Source organism: Bombina bombina, chromosome 5, assembly GCF_027579735.1.
Source record: "Bombina bombina isolate aBomBom1 chromosome 5, aBomBom1.pri, whole genome shotgun sequence".
NCBI classification, from domain to species: Eukaryota; Metazoa; Chordata; class Amphibia; order Anura; family Bombinatoridae; genus Bombina; species Bombina bombina.
The window spans coordinates 931,242,497-931,258,865 of record NC_069503.1 but is presented as its reverse complement, the minus strand read 5'-3'; the positions used below and the strand labels follow the sequence as shown (position 1 = coordinate 931,258,865).

The following is a 16,369-nucleotide window of genomic DNA, read 5'->3' as shown; positions in this document are numbered from 1 at the left end:
GGTACCAGTGAGTGCTATTTTATTATAGGGTGTAGCCGTATTCCGAGTCAGCCTCTAGAGTAGAGCTACTGGTGGCTTTAAACCAATGGGAACTGGTGGGACATAATTCTCACTGCGCCTCCCATATTGTGTTGCTGCCCTTTCGATGATGGCCTTAGCAGATACTAACTAAGGCCCTGTCTGTCTCCACAGAGCTATAGGAGGGAGAAGACCTCGTGGGACCTATCATGCTGTCGGTCAGCATCGAGGTAAGTGCAGTCTTTTATTTTTCTGGGCCACATAGTACCTCAGAAATGACTGTGCACTTCTCATCTGTTGGGAAACATGGGCTCTCTGGGAAGGGCTTTTCCTATTGAACAGAGTGTGGGGTTTTCATATGGCCATGACAACCGACACTATTACTCCAGTTATAACTGGGACTGTAATTTATTGGGGGACATGGGCTCTTACAGTGAGGGCTCTCCTACCGGTCACTGTTTGTGTACTGGGGGCAAGACGCTGGGAGTATGTTTTACCGGAGCTTTGAAAAGAGGCTCCGGTTCAAGGCTGTGTTTTTTTTTTTTTTTTTTTTGGGTTAACTGACCGGCAATTTAGGTTTTTATTATGCAGACCAGATAAAAAGAGAGGCGTTCTTGCGTTGTGTAGGAGACCTCTCCTCCATGGGAGTAATCTGTCCCGTTCCAATACAGGGACAGGGGTTTTATTCAAATCTGTAGTTCCCAAAAAAGAGGGAACGTTCAGACCTATTTTAGACCTCAAATGTCTAAAGTTTCTCAGAGTTCCATCCTTCAAGATGGAAACTATTTGTACCATTCTTCCATTGATCCAGGAGGGTTAATTTATGACGACAGTGGATCTAAAGGATGCATATCTTCATGTTCCTATACCCGCAGATCATCACAAGTTTCTGAGGTTTGCCTTTCTGGACAAACATTTTCAGTTTGTGGCTCTTCCTTTCGGTCTGGCCACGGCGCCCAGAATTTTCACAAAGGTTTTGGGGTCTCTAGACTGCGTGGCATTGCGGTGGCACCTTATCTGGACGATATTCTGATCCAGGTGTCATCTTATCAACTAGCAAAGTCCCATACTAACATTTATGCTATCCTTCCTGAGAACTCACGGGTGGAAGGTAAATCTGGGAAAGAGTTTGTTAATCCCGCAGACAAGGTACCCTTCTTGGGAACTCTAATCGACTCTCTATCCATGAAAATTTTTCTGACGGAAGTCAGAAGGTTAAAGATACGGAATACATGTCGAGCCCTTCAGTCCAATCCTCGGCCGTCAGTGGCTCAGTGCATGGAGGTGATTGGGTTGATGGTAGTGGCAATGAACATCATTCCGTTTGCTCGGTTTCACCTCAGGCCTCTGCAACTGAGCATGCTCAGGCAGTGGAATGGAGATTATACAGATTTGTCTCCTCGACTAACCCTAGATCAGAAGATGAGGGACTCTCTTCTGTGGTGGTTGTCTCTGGATCATCTATCCCAGGGGACATGCTTTCGCAGACCTTCATGGGTGATTGTGACAACGGATGCCAGCCTTTTGGGATGGGAAGCAGTCTGGGGCTCTTTAAGGGCTCAGGGAGTTTGGACTCAGGCAGAGTCTCTCCTTCCCATCAACATTCTAGAGCTGAGGGCAATATTCAATGCGCTTCTGGCCTGGCCTCAGTTGGCCTCGGCCCGATTAATCAGATTCCAATCGGACAACATAACGACAGTGGCTTACATCAATCATCAGGGAGGAACAAGGAGTTCCTTAGCGATGACCGAGGTAGCCAAAATAATTCAGTGGGCGGAGACTCGCTCTTGCTGCGATCCACATTCCAGGGATGGAAAACTGGGAAGTGGATTTTCTGAGCAGGCAGACCTTTCATCCGGGAGAGTGGGAACTTCATCCGGAAATATTTTCCAACCTGATTCTCAGATGGGGTCGGCCGGAGTTGGATATTATGGCGTCTCGTCAGAATGCCAAGCTTCCGAGATACAGGTCCAGGGACCCCCAGGCCGAGCTGATAGATGCTTTGGCAGTTCCTTGGTCTTTCAGCCTAGCATATGTATCCCCCCCCCCCCCCGTTTGCTCTCCTTCCCCGGGTGATTGCTCTAATCAAACAGGAGAGGGCATCAGTGATGTTCATTGCTCCTGCGTGGCCTCGCAGGATTTGGTATGCCGATCTGGTGGACATGTCATCTCTGCCACCGTGGAAGCTTCCATTGAGGTGTGACCTTCTCATTCAGGGTCTCTTCCATCACCCAAATCTAGTTTCTCTGCAGCTGACTGCTTGGAGATTGAACGCTTAATTTTATCCAAGCAAGGTTTTTCTGATTCAGTCATAGATACTTTGATTCAGGCACGTAGGCCTGTTACTAGGAAGATTTACCATAAGATATGGCGCAAATATGTTTATTGGTGTGAGTCCAAGGGCTACTCCTGGAGTAGGGTTAGGATTCCTAGGATTTTGTCTTTTCTCCAAGAAGGATTGGAGAAGGGATTATCAGTGAGTTCCCTAAATGGCCAGATCTCTGCTTTTATCTATTTTGTTGCATAAGCGTCTGGCAGATGTTCCAGATGTTCAATCTTTTTGTCAGGCTCTGACTAGACTCAGGCCTGTGTTTAGACCAATTGCTCCTCCTTGGAGTTTGAATTTAGTTCTTAAAGTTCTTCAGGGGGTTCCGTTTCAACCTATGCATTCCATAGATATTAAGTTATTGTCTTGGAAAGTTTTATTTCTTGTTGCTATCTCTTCTGCTCGAAGAGTATCTGAGCTTTCGGCATTACAATATAAATTCCCCTTACCTTATTTTTCATGCGGATAAGGTGGTGTTGCGTACTTGGTTTTCTTCCTAAAGTTGTTTCAGACAAGAACATTAATCAGGAGATTAATGTTCCTTCTTTGTGTCCTAATCCTCCTCCTCCTCAGAAGGAACGTCTGCTACACAATTTGGACATAGTCCGTGCATTGAAATTTTACTTGCAGGCGACTAAAGATTTTCGTCAATAGTCTTCTTTATTTGTTGTTTTTTGGGAAAACGTAGGGGTCAGAAAGCTACGGCTACCTCTTTCCTTTTGGCTGAAGAGTATCATCCGCTTTGCATATGAGACTGCTGGACAGCGGCCTCCTGAAAAGATTACTGCTCATTCCACTAGGGCTGTTGCTTCCTCATGGGCATTCAAAAATTATGCATCTGTTGAGCAGATTTGCAAGGCTGCAACTTGATCTTCTCTTCACACTTTTTCTAAATTTTACAAATTTGATACTTTTGCCTCGGCTGTTTTTGGGAGAAAGGTTCTTCAAGCAGTGGTGCCTTCCATATACGGTACTCTTGTGGGTTAAATTAATTTCACAGATGTTTTCAATTGTTAATTGGTATACCTTTAAGAGCACCGTTGGGCAGACTTGCTAACTATGCAGTGACCAAGTGCGGGAGACCCGCATGAAACGCGTATGCACTTATCTGCCATACAGTTGGATCAGGTCCTCTGATCAACTGACTTGTTTTTACCCTTGTATTTGTTTTTAAAGCGCTGAAATAAAATTGGTAATTGTTTTACTTACCTGGACTTGTGGATCCTTGCAGCGGTTAGCCGGAACTTCTGTGTACTTCCGTTTAGGTTCCCTGTCTTGTCCCTCCCTTTTTCATCCGTGTACTTTAGCTTTGGTATTGTATCCCACAAGTAAGGATGAAATCCGTGGACTCATCGTGTCTTTAAAAAGAAAATTTATGCTTACCTGATGATAAATTTGTTTCTTTTTAGACACAATGAGTCCACGGCCCGCCCTGTTATTTGAGACAGGTTTTTATTTTTGGTTAAACTTCAGTCACCTCTGCACCTTAGCTTTTCCTTTCTCTTCCTAACTTCGGTCGAATGACTGGAGTGGGAGGGAAGGGAGGAGCTATATATACAGCTCTGCTGTGGTGCTCTTTGCCTCCTCCTGCTGACCAGGAGGCGTAATCCCACAAGTAAGGATGAAATCCGTGGACTCATCGTGTCTAAAAAGAAACAAATTTATCAGGTAAGCATAAATTTTCTTTTTTGTGATGGAAGCTTCATTTCAAAGATCAAGTAGGTGCAATTTTATTAGTATATCATGGTTAAGTATGAACAAGTGTTGTAACACTTCCCTTTAGGTGATCGATGCCACACATGGTCTTGATATGTTTTGATTTCTCCTCCTGTTATTGTTTAATTATTCAGAACATCTTTTAATTAGTGTTTCTATTTCTATAGACTGAGAGCAACATGACTGTGATATTTCTGAGTGAAATTGTTTGGGAAACTTTTCGTCCGAACACTGGGTGCTTTGAGCCACTGACTTTGTATTTCTCTGATTACAGTAAAGGTAAGTTATTATTAACTTCAGATTTTTTGTATTCTGTCATTTAGCAAACGTCTGCTACTCATACTGGAAGCTAAATACTGCGATTTGAAGAAAAATGTAACTTGTAAAGCATGAATAATGGAGGGGATGCCTCTTGATTTAAATATATTTTTTGTGGTCCCACTTTAAAGGGCCAGTGTGCAGACACATTTTCTACATTTAATATAAAACACTACTACAGATTTAAAAAGCAGATCACACATGAAAGTGATATGCACATAAATAGAATTTTTTTTTTTTAAACTTTAACTTACGATTCCAGCATGTGTTTGACGCTATAATTGGTTGTCCTTAGAGAAGGGCAGAGCCAGCAAACAAATAGAGCACGCCTTCTCTGTTGCTCCTCACCAATCACTTTGCTTATTAAAATTTACATGATATGCCCCCACAACCTTACAAAGCAAGCGCCAGAGAGAACATGCCCGTGCTCGCTAGTTCATAAAGCACGGTCACGGCATCCCCTTCGCATGCGCTGTTTTTTTGTTCCAGGGTTATGAGCAAAAACTATGTTTTCTCCAACATTGGTGTGTCCGGTCCACGGCGTCATCCTTACTTGTGGGAATATCTCTTCCCCAACAGGAAATGGCAAAGAGTCCCAGCAAAAGCTGGCCATATAGTCCCTCCTAGGCTCCGCCCACCCCAGTCATTCTCTTTGCCGTTGCACAGGCAACATCTCCACGGAGATGGTTAAGAATATGTGGTGTTTAGTTGTAGTTTTTTATTCTACTATCAAGAGTTTGTTATTTTAAAATAGTGCTGGTATGTACTATTTACTCTGAAACAGAAAAGGATGAAGATTTCTGTTTGTGAGAGGAAGATGATTTTAGCAGACAGTAACTAAAATCGATTGCTGTTTCCACATAGGACTGTTGAGATGAAGTAACTTCAGTTGGGGGAAACAGTTAGCAGACTTTTCTGCTTAAGGTATGACTAGCCATATTTCTAACAAGACTGTGTAATGCTGGAAGGCTGTCATTTCCCCTCATGGGGACCGGTAAGCCATTTTTCTTAGTTTCAAACAGAATAACAGGCTTAATATGGGCTATAAAACTGGTAGACACTTTTATGGGCTAAATCGATTGCTTTATTTGGACATTTTATTCATGTTTATGCTGATAATTCACACTTATAAACTTGGGGAACGTTTTTTAACGGCAGGCACTGTGTTAGACACCTTTTCCAGTCAGGGAGGGCCTTCCCAGTTGTAGGCTGAGCCTCATTTTCGCGCCATTACTGCGCAGTTGTTTTTGAGAGCAAGACATGCAGATGCATGTGTGAGGAACAGAAAGTTGTTGGAAAAGTGTCTGGAAGGCGTCATTTGGTATCGTATTCCCCTCTGGGCTTGGTAAAGTCACAGCAAAGGCTGTAGCTGGGACTGTATAGGGGTTAAATTGATAAACGGCTCTGGTTCCGTTATTTTAAGGGTTAAAGCTCTGAAAATTGGTATGCAATACTATTAAGGCTTTAAGACACTGTGGTGAAATTTTGGTAAATTTTGAACAATTCCTTCATACTTTTTCAAATATTCAGTAATAAAGTGTGCTCTGTTTAAAATTTAAAGAGACAGTAACGGTTTTGTTTTAAAACGTTTTTTGTGCTTTATTGACAAGTTTAAGTCTGTTTAACATGTCTGTGCCTTCAGATAAGCTATGTTCTATATGTGTGAAAGCCAATGTGTCTCCCCACTCAAAATTGTGTGATAATTGTGCCATAGCGTCCAAACAAAGTAAGGACAGTACTGCCACAGATAATGAAATTGCCCAAGATGATTCCTCAGATGAGGGGAGTAGACATGATACTACATCATCCCCTGCTGTGTCTACACCAGTTTTGCCCACGCAGGAGGCCCCTAGTACATCTAGCGCGCCAATGCTTATTACCATGCAACAATTGACGGCTGTAATGGATAACTCCATAGCAAATATTTTATCCAAAATGCCTGCATATCAGAGAAAGCGCGATTGCTCTGTTTTAAACACTGAAGAGCAGGAGGGCGCTGATAATTGTTCTGTCATACCCTCACACCAATATGAAGTGGCCATGAGGGAGGTTCTGTCAGATGGGGAAATTTCAGATTCAGGAAAAATTTCTCAACAAGCTGAACCTGATGTTGTGACATTTAAATTTAAATTAGAACATCTCCGCGCACTGCTTAAGGAGGTGTTATCTACTCTGGATGATTGTGACAACCTGGTCATTCCAGAAAAATTATGCAAGATGGACAAGTTCCTAGAGGTTCCGGTGCACCCCGACGCTTTTCCTATACCCAAGCGGGTGGCGGACATAGTGAATAAGGAGTGGGAGAAGCCCGGCATACCTTTTTGTTCCCCCACCTATATTTAAGAAATTATTTCCTATGGTCGACCCCAGAAAGGACTTATGGCAGACAGTCCCTAAGGTCGATGGGGCAGTTTCTACTCTAAACAAGCGCACTACTATCCCTATTGAGGATAATTGTGCTTTCAAAGATCCTATGGATAAAAAATTGGAAGGTTTGCTTAAAAAGATTTTTGTACAGCAGGGTTACCTTCTACAACCCATTTCGTGCATTGTTCCTGTCACTACAGCAGCGTGGTTCTGGTTCGAGGAACTAGAAAAGTCGCTCAGTAGAGAGACTCCGTATGAGGAGGTTATGGACAGAGTTCACGCACTTAAGTTGGCTAACTCTTTTATTTTAGATGCCGCTTTGCAATTAGCTAGATTAGCGGTGAAAAATTCAGGGTTTGCAATTGTGGCGCGCAGAGCGCTTTGGCTAAAGTCTTGGTCAGCGGATGTATCATCCAAGACAAAATTGCTTAACATCCCTTTCAAAGGCAAAACTCTCTTTGGGCCAGAATTGAAAGAGATTATCTCAGACATTACTGGGGGAAAGGGCCACGCCCTTCCACAAGATAGGCCTTTCAAGGCCAAGAATAAGTCTAATTTTCGTTCCTTTCGCAGTTTCAGGAACGGACCGACCTCTAATTCCGCATCCTCTAAGCAAGAGGGTAATGCCTCACAGCCCAAACCAGCCTGGAAACCTATGCAAGGCTGGAACAAGGGTAAGCAGGCCAAGAAGCCTGCTGCTGCTAACAAAACAGCATGAAGGAGTAGCCCCCGATCCGGGACCGGATCTAGTAGGGGGCAGACTCTCTCTCTTTGCTCAGGCTTGGGCAAGAGATGTTCAGGATCCCTGGGCACTAGAAATAGTTTCTCAGGGTTATCTTCTGGAATTCAAGGAACTACCCCCAAGGGGAAGGTTCCACATGTCTCACTTATCCTTAAACCAAATAAAGAGACAGGCGTTCTTACATTGTGTAGAAGACCTGTTAAAGATGGGAGTGATACACCCTGTTCCAATGACGGAACAAGGAATGGGATTTTACTCAAATCTGTTCGTAGTTCCCAAAAAAGAGGGAACCTTCAGACCAATTCTGGTTTTAAAGATCCTAAACAAATTTCTCAGGGTACCATCGTTCAAAATGGAAACCATTCGAACGATTCTACCCACTATCCAGGAAGGTCAATTTATGACTACCGTGGATCTAAAGGATGCGTACCTACATATTCCTATCCACAAAGAACATCATCAGTTCTTAAGGTTCGCCTTTCTGTACAAACATTACCAGTTTGTGGCCCTCCCATTCGGGTTGGCCACTGCTCCAAGGATTTTCACAAAGGTACTCGGGTCCCTTCTAGCGGTCCTAAGACCAAGGGGCATTGCAGTAGTACCGTACTTGGACGACATTCTAATACAAGCGTCGTCCCTTTCAAATGCAAAGGCTCATACAGACATCGTTCTGGCCTTTCTCAGATCTCACGGATGGAAGGTGAACATAGAAAAGAGTTCTCTGTCTCCGTCAACAAGAGTTCCCTTCTTGGGAACAATAATAGATTCCTTAGAAATGAGGATTTTTCTGACAGATGTCAGAAAGTCAAAACTTCTAAGCGCTTATCAAGTTCTTCACTCTGTTCCACGTCCTTCCATAGCTCAGTGCATGGAAGTGGTAGGGTTGATGGTTGCAGCAATGAACATAGTTCCTTTTGCACGAATTCATCTAAGACCATTACAACTGTGCATGCTCAAACAGTGGAATGGGGACTATACAGACTTGTCTCCAGTGATTCAAGTAGATCAGAAGACCAGAGAGTCACTCCGTTGGTGGCTGACCCTGGACCATCTATCCCAGGGAATGAGCTTCCGCAGACCAGAGTGGGTCATTGTCACGACCGACGCCAGTCTAGTGGGCTGGGGCGCGGTCTGGGAATCCCTGAAAGCTCAGGGACTATGGTCTCGGGAAGAGTCTCTTCTCCCGATAAACATTCTGGAATTAAGAGCGATATTCAATGCTCTCAGGGCTTGGCCTCAGCTTGCAAAGGCCAGATTCATAAGATTCCAATCAGACAACATAACGACTGTTGCGTATATCAATCATCAGGGGGGAACAAGGAGTTCCCTGGCGATGAAAGAAGTGACCAAAATAATACAATGGGCGGAGGATCACTCCTGCCATCTATCTGCGATCCACATCCCAGGTGTGGAAAACTGGGAAGCGGATTATCTGAGTCGTCAGACTTTCCATCCGGGGGAGTGGGAACTCCACCCGGAGATCTTTGCCCAGTTGACTCAATTATGGGGCATTCCAGACATGGATCTGATGGCGTCTCGTCAGAACTTCAAGGTTCCTTGTTACGGGTCCAGATCCAGGGATCCCAAGGCGACTCTAGTGGATGCACTAGTAGCACCTTGGACTTTCAACCTAGCTTATGTGTTCCCACCGTTTCCCCTCATTCCCAGGCTGGTAGCCAGGATCAAACAGGAGAGGGCCTCTGTGATCTTGATAGCTCCTGCGTGGCCACGCAGGACTTGGTATGCAGACCTGGTGAATATGTCATTGGTTCCACCATGGAAGCTACCTTTGAGACAGGACCTTCTTGTTCAGGGTCCATTCGAACATCCAAATCTGGTCTCCCTCCAGCTGACGGCTTGGAGATTGAACGCTTGATTCTATCAAAGCGTGGGTTTTCAGATTCTGTGATAGATACTCTGGTTCAGGCCAGAAAACTGGTAACTAGAAAGATTTACCATAAAATATGGAAAAGATATATCTGTTGGTGTGAATCCAAGGGATTCCCATGGAATAAGATAAAAATTCCTAAGATTCTTTCCTTTCTGCAGGAAGGTTTGGATAAAGGATTATCTGCGAGTTCTCTAAAGGGACAGATTTCTGCTTTATCTGTCTTACTACACAAACGACTGGCAGCTGTGCCAGATGTTCAAGCATTTGTTCAGGCTCTGGTCAGGATCAAGCCTGTTTACAGACCTTTGACTCCTCCCTGGAGTCTAAATCTAGTTCTTTCAGTTCTTCAAGGGGTTCCGTTTGAACCTCTACATTCCATAGATATTAAGTTATTATCTTGGAAAGTTTTGTTTTTGGTTGCTATTTCTTCTGCTAGAAGAGTTTCAGAGTTATCTGCTCTGCAGTGTACTCCGCCCTATCTGGTGTTCCATTCAGATAAGGTTGTTTTGCGTACTAAGCCTGGTTTTCTTCCAAAGGTTGTTTCCAACAAGAATATTAACCAGGAGATAGTTGTACCTTCTTTGTGTCCGAAACCAGTTTCAAAGAAGGAACGTTTGCTACACAACTTAGATGTAGTCCGTGCTCTAAAGTTCTACTTAGAAGCTACAAAAGATTTCAGACAAACATCTTCTCTGTTTGTCGTTTATTCTGGTAAAAGGAGAGGTCAAAAAGCGACTTCTACCTCTTTCCTTTTGGCTTAAAAGCATCATCCGATTGGCTTACGAGACTGCCGGACGGCAGCCTCCTGAAAGAATCACAGCTCACTCCACTAGGGCTGTGGCTTCCACATGGGCCTTCAAGAACGAGGCTTCTGTTGATCAGATATGTAAGGCAGCGACTTGGTCTTCACTGCACACTTTTGCCAAATTTTACAAATTTGATACTTTTGCTTCTTCGGAGGCTATTTTTGGGAGAAAGGTTTTGCAAGCCGTGGTGCCTTCCGTTTAGGTAACCTGATTTGCTCCCTCCCTTCATCCGTGTCCTAAAGCTTTGGTATTGGTTCCCACAAGTAAGGATGACGCCGTGGACCGGACACACCAATGTTGGAGAAAACAGAATTTATGCTTACCTGATAAATTACTTTCTCCAACGGTGTGTCCGGTCCACGGCCCGCCCTGGTTTTATAATCAGGTCTGATGAATTATTTTTTCTAACTACAGTCACCACGGTACCATATGGTTTCTCCTATAATTTTCCTCCTGTCCGTCGGTCGAATGACTGGGGTGGGCGGAGCCTAGGAGGGACTATATGGCCAGCTTTTGCTGGGACTCTTTGCCATTTCCTGTTGGGGAAGAGATATTCCCACAAGTAAGGATGACGCCGTGGACCGGACACACCGTTGGAGAAAGTAATTTGTCAGGTAAGCATAAATTCTGTTTTTGGATGATCTATGTGATAATCGTCATCATTACAGCTAGGACCCTATGCTGTGCTCATCACTCTTTTTGACGTTTACACTCAGTAAGTGACCTATTTGCTAAAGCACACATAGTTCCTAGTGAGCCTAATCCAAGTAAAAGAGGAACCTCCCTGTATTAGTGTATAATATACCGGTACAACTGTATGTGGGCATCTGGATAGCTTCGCTAAGGCACAACGGGCAAACCCGTCCCTCAGCTCTGTAATTCAGTAACTCTCAAAACATTTCAAACCAACATGAGGAAAGAACTGCATGTCTGGCTACAATAAGCCTTTATAACCCTGTTTTTGCTTTTAGCATGATCTAATAAAAGGTATGTGTTTTGTTTTTGTTTTTTCTCATGCTGGTTTGCAGTGTTTTGCGAGTTACTATTTTACGAGCCGAGGGAGGGGTTCACTGTTACCAGCGGTGCTTTGTATTCTACTGTGCTGGACCGGCTTTTTAAACTTTTGCGAGGGAGCAGCTCTCCAAATACAGATATACTGGTATGTTATTATACACCAATACTGGAAGCTTCCTCTTTTACTTGTATTGTATAATCTGAATAGCATGTTTGCTACTATACTTTTAGTAAGTGAATGAAACCGCGTATATTTAATTAGACGTTGGTTTAAGCTTTGTAGTGATCTAGTACTTTCATTCACAATGCCTCGTTTTATTCTGCAACAAATGTATGTATACATTAAAGTCTGAGGCTTGGTAAGTATCTGCAAAAACAGCAACATTAACGTTTTTAGTACATGTTAACTTTTTAGATTGGTGATAACACCTTTAACACATCCTAAACTAAATAATAAGATAAAAAATTGTTTGTGTATAATGTCCCTTTAAATTTTTCATTGCTGGCTTTCTCAATGTAAAGGGACATGCAACTCAATTTTTTTTCATTCCATGATTCAGATAGAACATACAATTTTTCAATGTACTTCTATTATCTCATTTGCTTCATTCTCTTGGTATCATTTGTTGAAGAAACAACCATGCACTGCTGGGAGCTAGTTGCAATAGCATATTTCATAAGGCATATAGGTGCAACCACCAATCAACAGCTCCTGAGCCTACTTAGGTATCCTTTTCAATAAAGGATACCAAAGAACAAAAGAAATTAGACGTTAATTTGAATATTGATTAAAATCACATGCTCTTTCTGAATCGTGAAAGAAAAGTTTTATGTCCCTTTAACACACCACACTTCTTCTGATTCTGTTTGCTGTTATTATGAGTAAAATGTCTCTTTAATTTGCAGGGGAACTTCAAAAGATTCTGTCCAGTGATTATCCTGACGAGTACGCTGCTGATTTTTATGCGTCATACATGAATATACTTCTCAGTGTTTTCTACTCTGTGTGCAGGGACATAAAAGAACTTAGGCATTTGGTAAGAGAATATGGGTCATTGGAATATAAGGCTTGTCCTTGTAAAAGCTGTGTTTATTTATAATTGGTTAGATTAGGACATCCCAGGAGCCACGGAACAATAATTGTGGGAAATTATACAACAGATTCATTTTAACAAATCTGTGATGTATTTTCTAGGTTATCCCTTATAAGTAGCCTGGCAAAAGCAGCTCTGTGCAGTTGGAAAGCAAAACCTCTTATTTTTTTATTTAATTGCATCTAATACCTGGTGCATGTTTTGTGTGTGCAGCTGTAAAGTATAATGACAATGCTTTCAGAAGAAAGATTTATATCATGCACTGGTTCAGCTTTTCACACTGTTTGCAGAGCACCTGTTGTCAAACAGTATTGTCTCCCTGTCAAAGGCTGTTTCAGTATTAGTGTTAAAGGGAAAGTAAGGTACTTTATTGCATTTAAAAGAGGGCATTTTGAAATATTCCAATATCTAGGTTTTGTTGTAGTTTTTTATTATATTTTAAATGTTCCTGTGCTCAAAACTCTTATGGTCTTTTGCTTACGGGATGTGCTCTGTTCATTCAGTAGAGCTGTAAGGGGGATATGTGCGTATGCTCTCACACCAATCAATGTGCACTACCTGTTAATTTCAAAACTAACAGCTTTAACTTATCCAGTTCATGCAAACATTATATTTTAACATCTTTTGAAATTGTTTGAGTTTCATCTTCCAATAAAATATAATTTTGTTTAGGTTTTATTTTGAGGTCCTCGTCTTTACATTTTCACTGACTCCATTGACTTCTCAGCCCTAGCTAAAACTATAGTCCGCAAACAATTCTTCTAAAAGAGATTGCGGTCTGTTCATAGATAAAACACAGTATGAACTGTGACCCTATACCAATATCTTAAAGATGGCTGGTGAGAGGATTCATTTTACTACTTGACAAAAATGTAACACATTCAGAAAAGAAAATATTGTTGCCTAATTTCCCTAAGTCGGAATACCAAGGGTTGACTTTTCTCTGAGCCTTTTCTCAAAAAATGTAAAAGCAAGCACAATTCACAAATTCATACTCTTTAACAGATTCCCCTTATGGGATCAGTTTTCATAAATAAAAACTTCAAATATTTGTATTTATATACTTTTGGTGGGTCATATTTGTAAGTACGGTTCTGTGCTTCTTGTCTGCTGAGGTCCAATAGAAGAATTAAACAAAAGGCACACTTTTTATTACTACTTCCAATAGTATGCCTGCCAAAAAAATTAAAGGGACAGTAAAGTCAACATTAAACGTTCATGATTCAGACAGAGCATGTGATATTAAACAATTTTCCACTTTTACTTCCATTATCAAATTTGCTTTGTTCTCTTGATATCCTTTTAGGAGTTAAGCTAGATGGGTAGACAGGAGCTGTGAATCATGCATGTGTCTTAAGTGGTATATGGCAGTACTGTTTATATGTATGTATAATATTGCTATAAACCTGTGTTGCTAGCACTGCTGCCAGATATCTAAAGACACATGCACACTCCTGAGCTCACCTACGATTAAAAAAGGATACCAAGAGAGCTAAGCAAAATTTGATAACAAGTAAGTTGGAAAGATGTTTAAAATGTCATGCTCTATGCAATCCATTTAAGTTTAATTTTTACTTTAATGACTGAAAAATATCCTCTTTTTGTAGTTTTGAACCATCCATTTTTTTGCTGCAAAGAAAATACGTTTTATAATTTTCACCCAAAGTAATATAATTTTCTTCAGTTTTAATTATATTCCAACATTTTCAGTCCTATTTATCAATAGTTGTTCTCTCATATACTCACCTACATATGGGGTATGCAGGCCTTGTATGCAAACTTCTCAAACATTCACAAAAACCTAGTGTTTTTAGTGGTGCTGCAATGTGTCATGGTCATAACATCATCTGACCCAGGTAGTCATGACTGGAGGTCTCTCCTCCTTTCAGCATAAGGCAGCTGGTAGACCATAAAGGCCACATGTGCCCAGTGATCTATACACGGGGCAGTATATTCAGTAATGGATTTGTCATGAGACAAGAAGGCTGCTGGTTTCCTATTTCTAAAAGATTGTTTGTTTGTTTTTCTTCTGTATTCATATTTGTTATTTACCACTGATATTTTGCATTTTCCTCAGGCTGCTCTGAATTTCCCAAAGTATTGTGAACCTGTCATTAAAGGAGAAGGTAATGTGCTTTTTTCTCCCTGAAGTTCAAATTTCAGCTTTTTACATGAAGACCTAGTTTAATTCTTACCTTTTTGTTTGTTTTTAGCAAAAGAAAGTGATTCACACAAGCTATGGAGAAATATAGAGCCACATTTAAAAAGAGCAATGCAGACTGTTTATCTCAGGGAGATCTCTAGGTGAGTGTTCTTAGATAGGCACAGTTTTTTTTATCCATGTTCTACAGATCATTTGTTCTTCTCTACTTTACTGTTTTGTTCACTGCAGGATTCAAGAAAATTACTTTAAAGGGACACAAAATCCAAACATGTTCACGATTGAGATAAAGCATACAGTTTTTTTTAAAAGGCTTTCCAATTTATTTGTATTATCAATTTGACTTCATTCTCTTGGTATCCTTTGTTGAATGAGCAGTAATGCACTACTGGGAGCTAGCTGAACACAGGTGAGCCAATGCCAAGAGACATATATGTCAAGCCACCAATCAGTAGCTAGCTCCTGTTAGTGCATTGGTGCTCCTGCCTAGGTGTGCTTATCAACAGAGGGTACCAAGAGAAGGAAGCAGATCCGTTAACAGATGTAAAATGGAAGTTGTTTGAAATTGTATGTTGTCTAAAGCATGAAAGAAAAAAATGGGGTTTCATTTTTTTCTTTTCTAATTATAAAGAAGATATAAATTCTTCATTGAAGGTTCTTCTCCTTTCTATACAGTTCATGCTAGAAGTGTTGCTGAAACTAGTCACAAACTAGTAGAATATAAATTACAGCAACTTAGCTATAATATAAAATCACACCATCTAGAAGGGAAACTAACTAGATCTATAAGATTGGTACTAGAAACTTTGAAAGAATGGTATAACTTGGTCGTTAGACCATATGACAAAGTCTTTGATATGGATCAATATATAACTGAACCCAAATTTGTTTTCTTTCGTGATTCAGATAGAGCATGACATTTCTTTCATGTAATTAGCAAGAGTCCATGAGCTAGTGACGTAAATCTAGTGTACAGTGTCCCTTTAAGTATTACCTAAGTATAATATATCATGTTCCACTCTTTGCTGTAACACAGTAAAATATGTTGGATCTTTACAAGGAAATAATACATTTCTGTTCAATGCATGTACCAGAGACTCATCATTTGCAGTCCTTCTGTATTACATACATTTCTTTCATGTAATTAGCAAGAGTCCATGAGCTAGTGACGTATGGGATATACATTCCTACCAGGAGGGGCAAAGTTTCCCAAACCTTAAAATGCCTATAAATACACCCCTCACCACACCCACAAATCAGTTTTACAAACTTTGCCTCCTATGGAGGTGGTGAAGTAAGTTTGTGCTAGATTCTACGTTGATATGCGCTCCGCAGCAGGTTGGAGCCCGGTTTTCCTCTCAGCGTGCAGTGAATGTCAGAGGGATGTGAGGAGAGTATTGCCTATTTGAATGCAATGATCTCCTTCTACGGGGTCTATTTCATAGGTTCTCTGTTATCGGTCGTAGAGATTCATCTCTTACCTCCCTTTTCAGATCGACGATATACTCTTATATATATACCATTACCTCTGCTGATTTTCGTTTCAGTACTGGTTTGGCTTTCTACAAACATGTAGATGAGTGTCCTGGGGTAAGTAAGTCTTATTTTCTGTGACACTCTAAGCTATGGTTGGGCACTTTTTTATAAAGTTCTAAATATATGTATTCAAACATTTATTTGCCTTGACTCAGGATGTTCAACATTCCTTATTTTCAGACAGTCAGTTTCATATTTGGGATAATGCATTTGAATCAATCATTTTTTCTTACCTTAAAAATTTTTACTTTTTCCCTGTGGGCTGTTAGGCTCGCGGGGGCTGAAAATGCTTCATTTTATTGCGTCATTCTTGGCGCGGACTTTTTTGGCGCAAATTTTTTTTCTGTTTCCGGCGTCATACGTGTCGCCGGAAGTTGCGT

The 16,369-nt window shown here is 41.3% G+C and overlaps 1 protein-coding gene across 1 annotated transcript in view; it reads left to right on the top strand.

Moving 5' to 3' along the window:
• Positions 1 to 16,369, top strand: part of ORC5 (origin recognition complex subunit 5) — a gene marked incomplete in the record, with an annotated part of 192,588 nt that overhangs the window by 39,666 nt on the left and 136,553 nt on the right. The window contains 4 exon segments of the mRNA XM_053715113.1: positions 4,228 to 4,339; positions 12,105 to 12,235; positions 14,370 to 14,418; positions 14,506 to 14,596. Coding sequence (XP_053571088.1) covers positions 4,228 to 4,339; positions 12,105 to 12,235; positions 14,370 to 14,418; positions 14,506 to 14,596 — 383 coding nt within the window.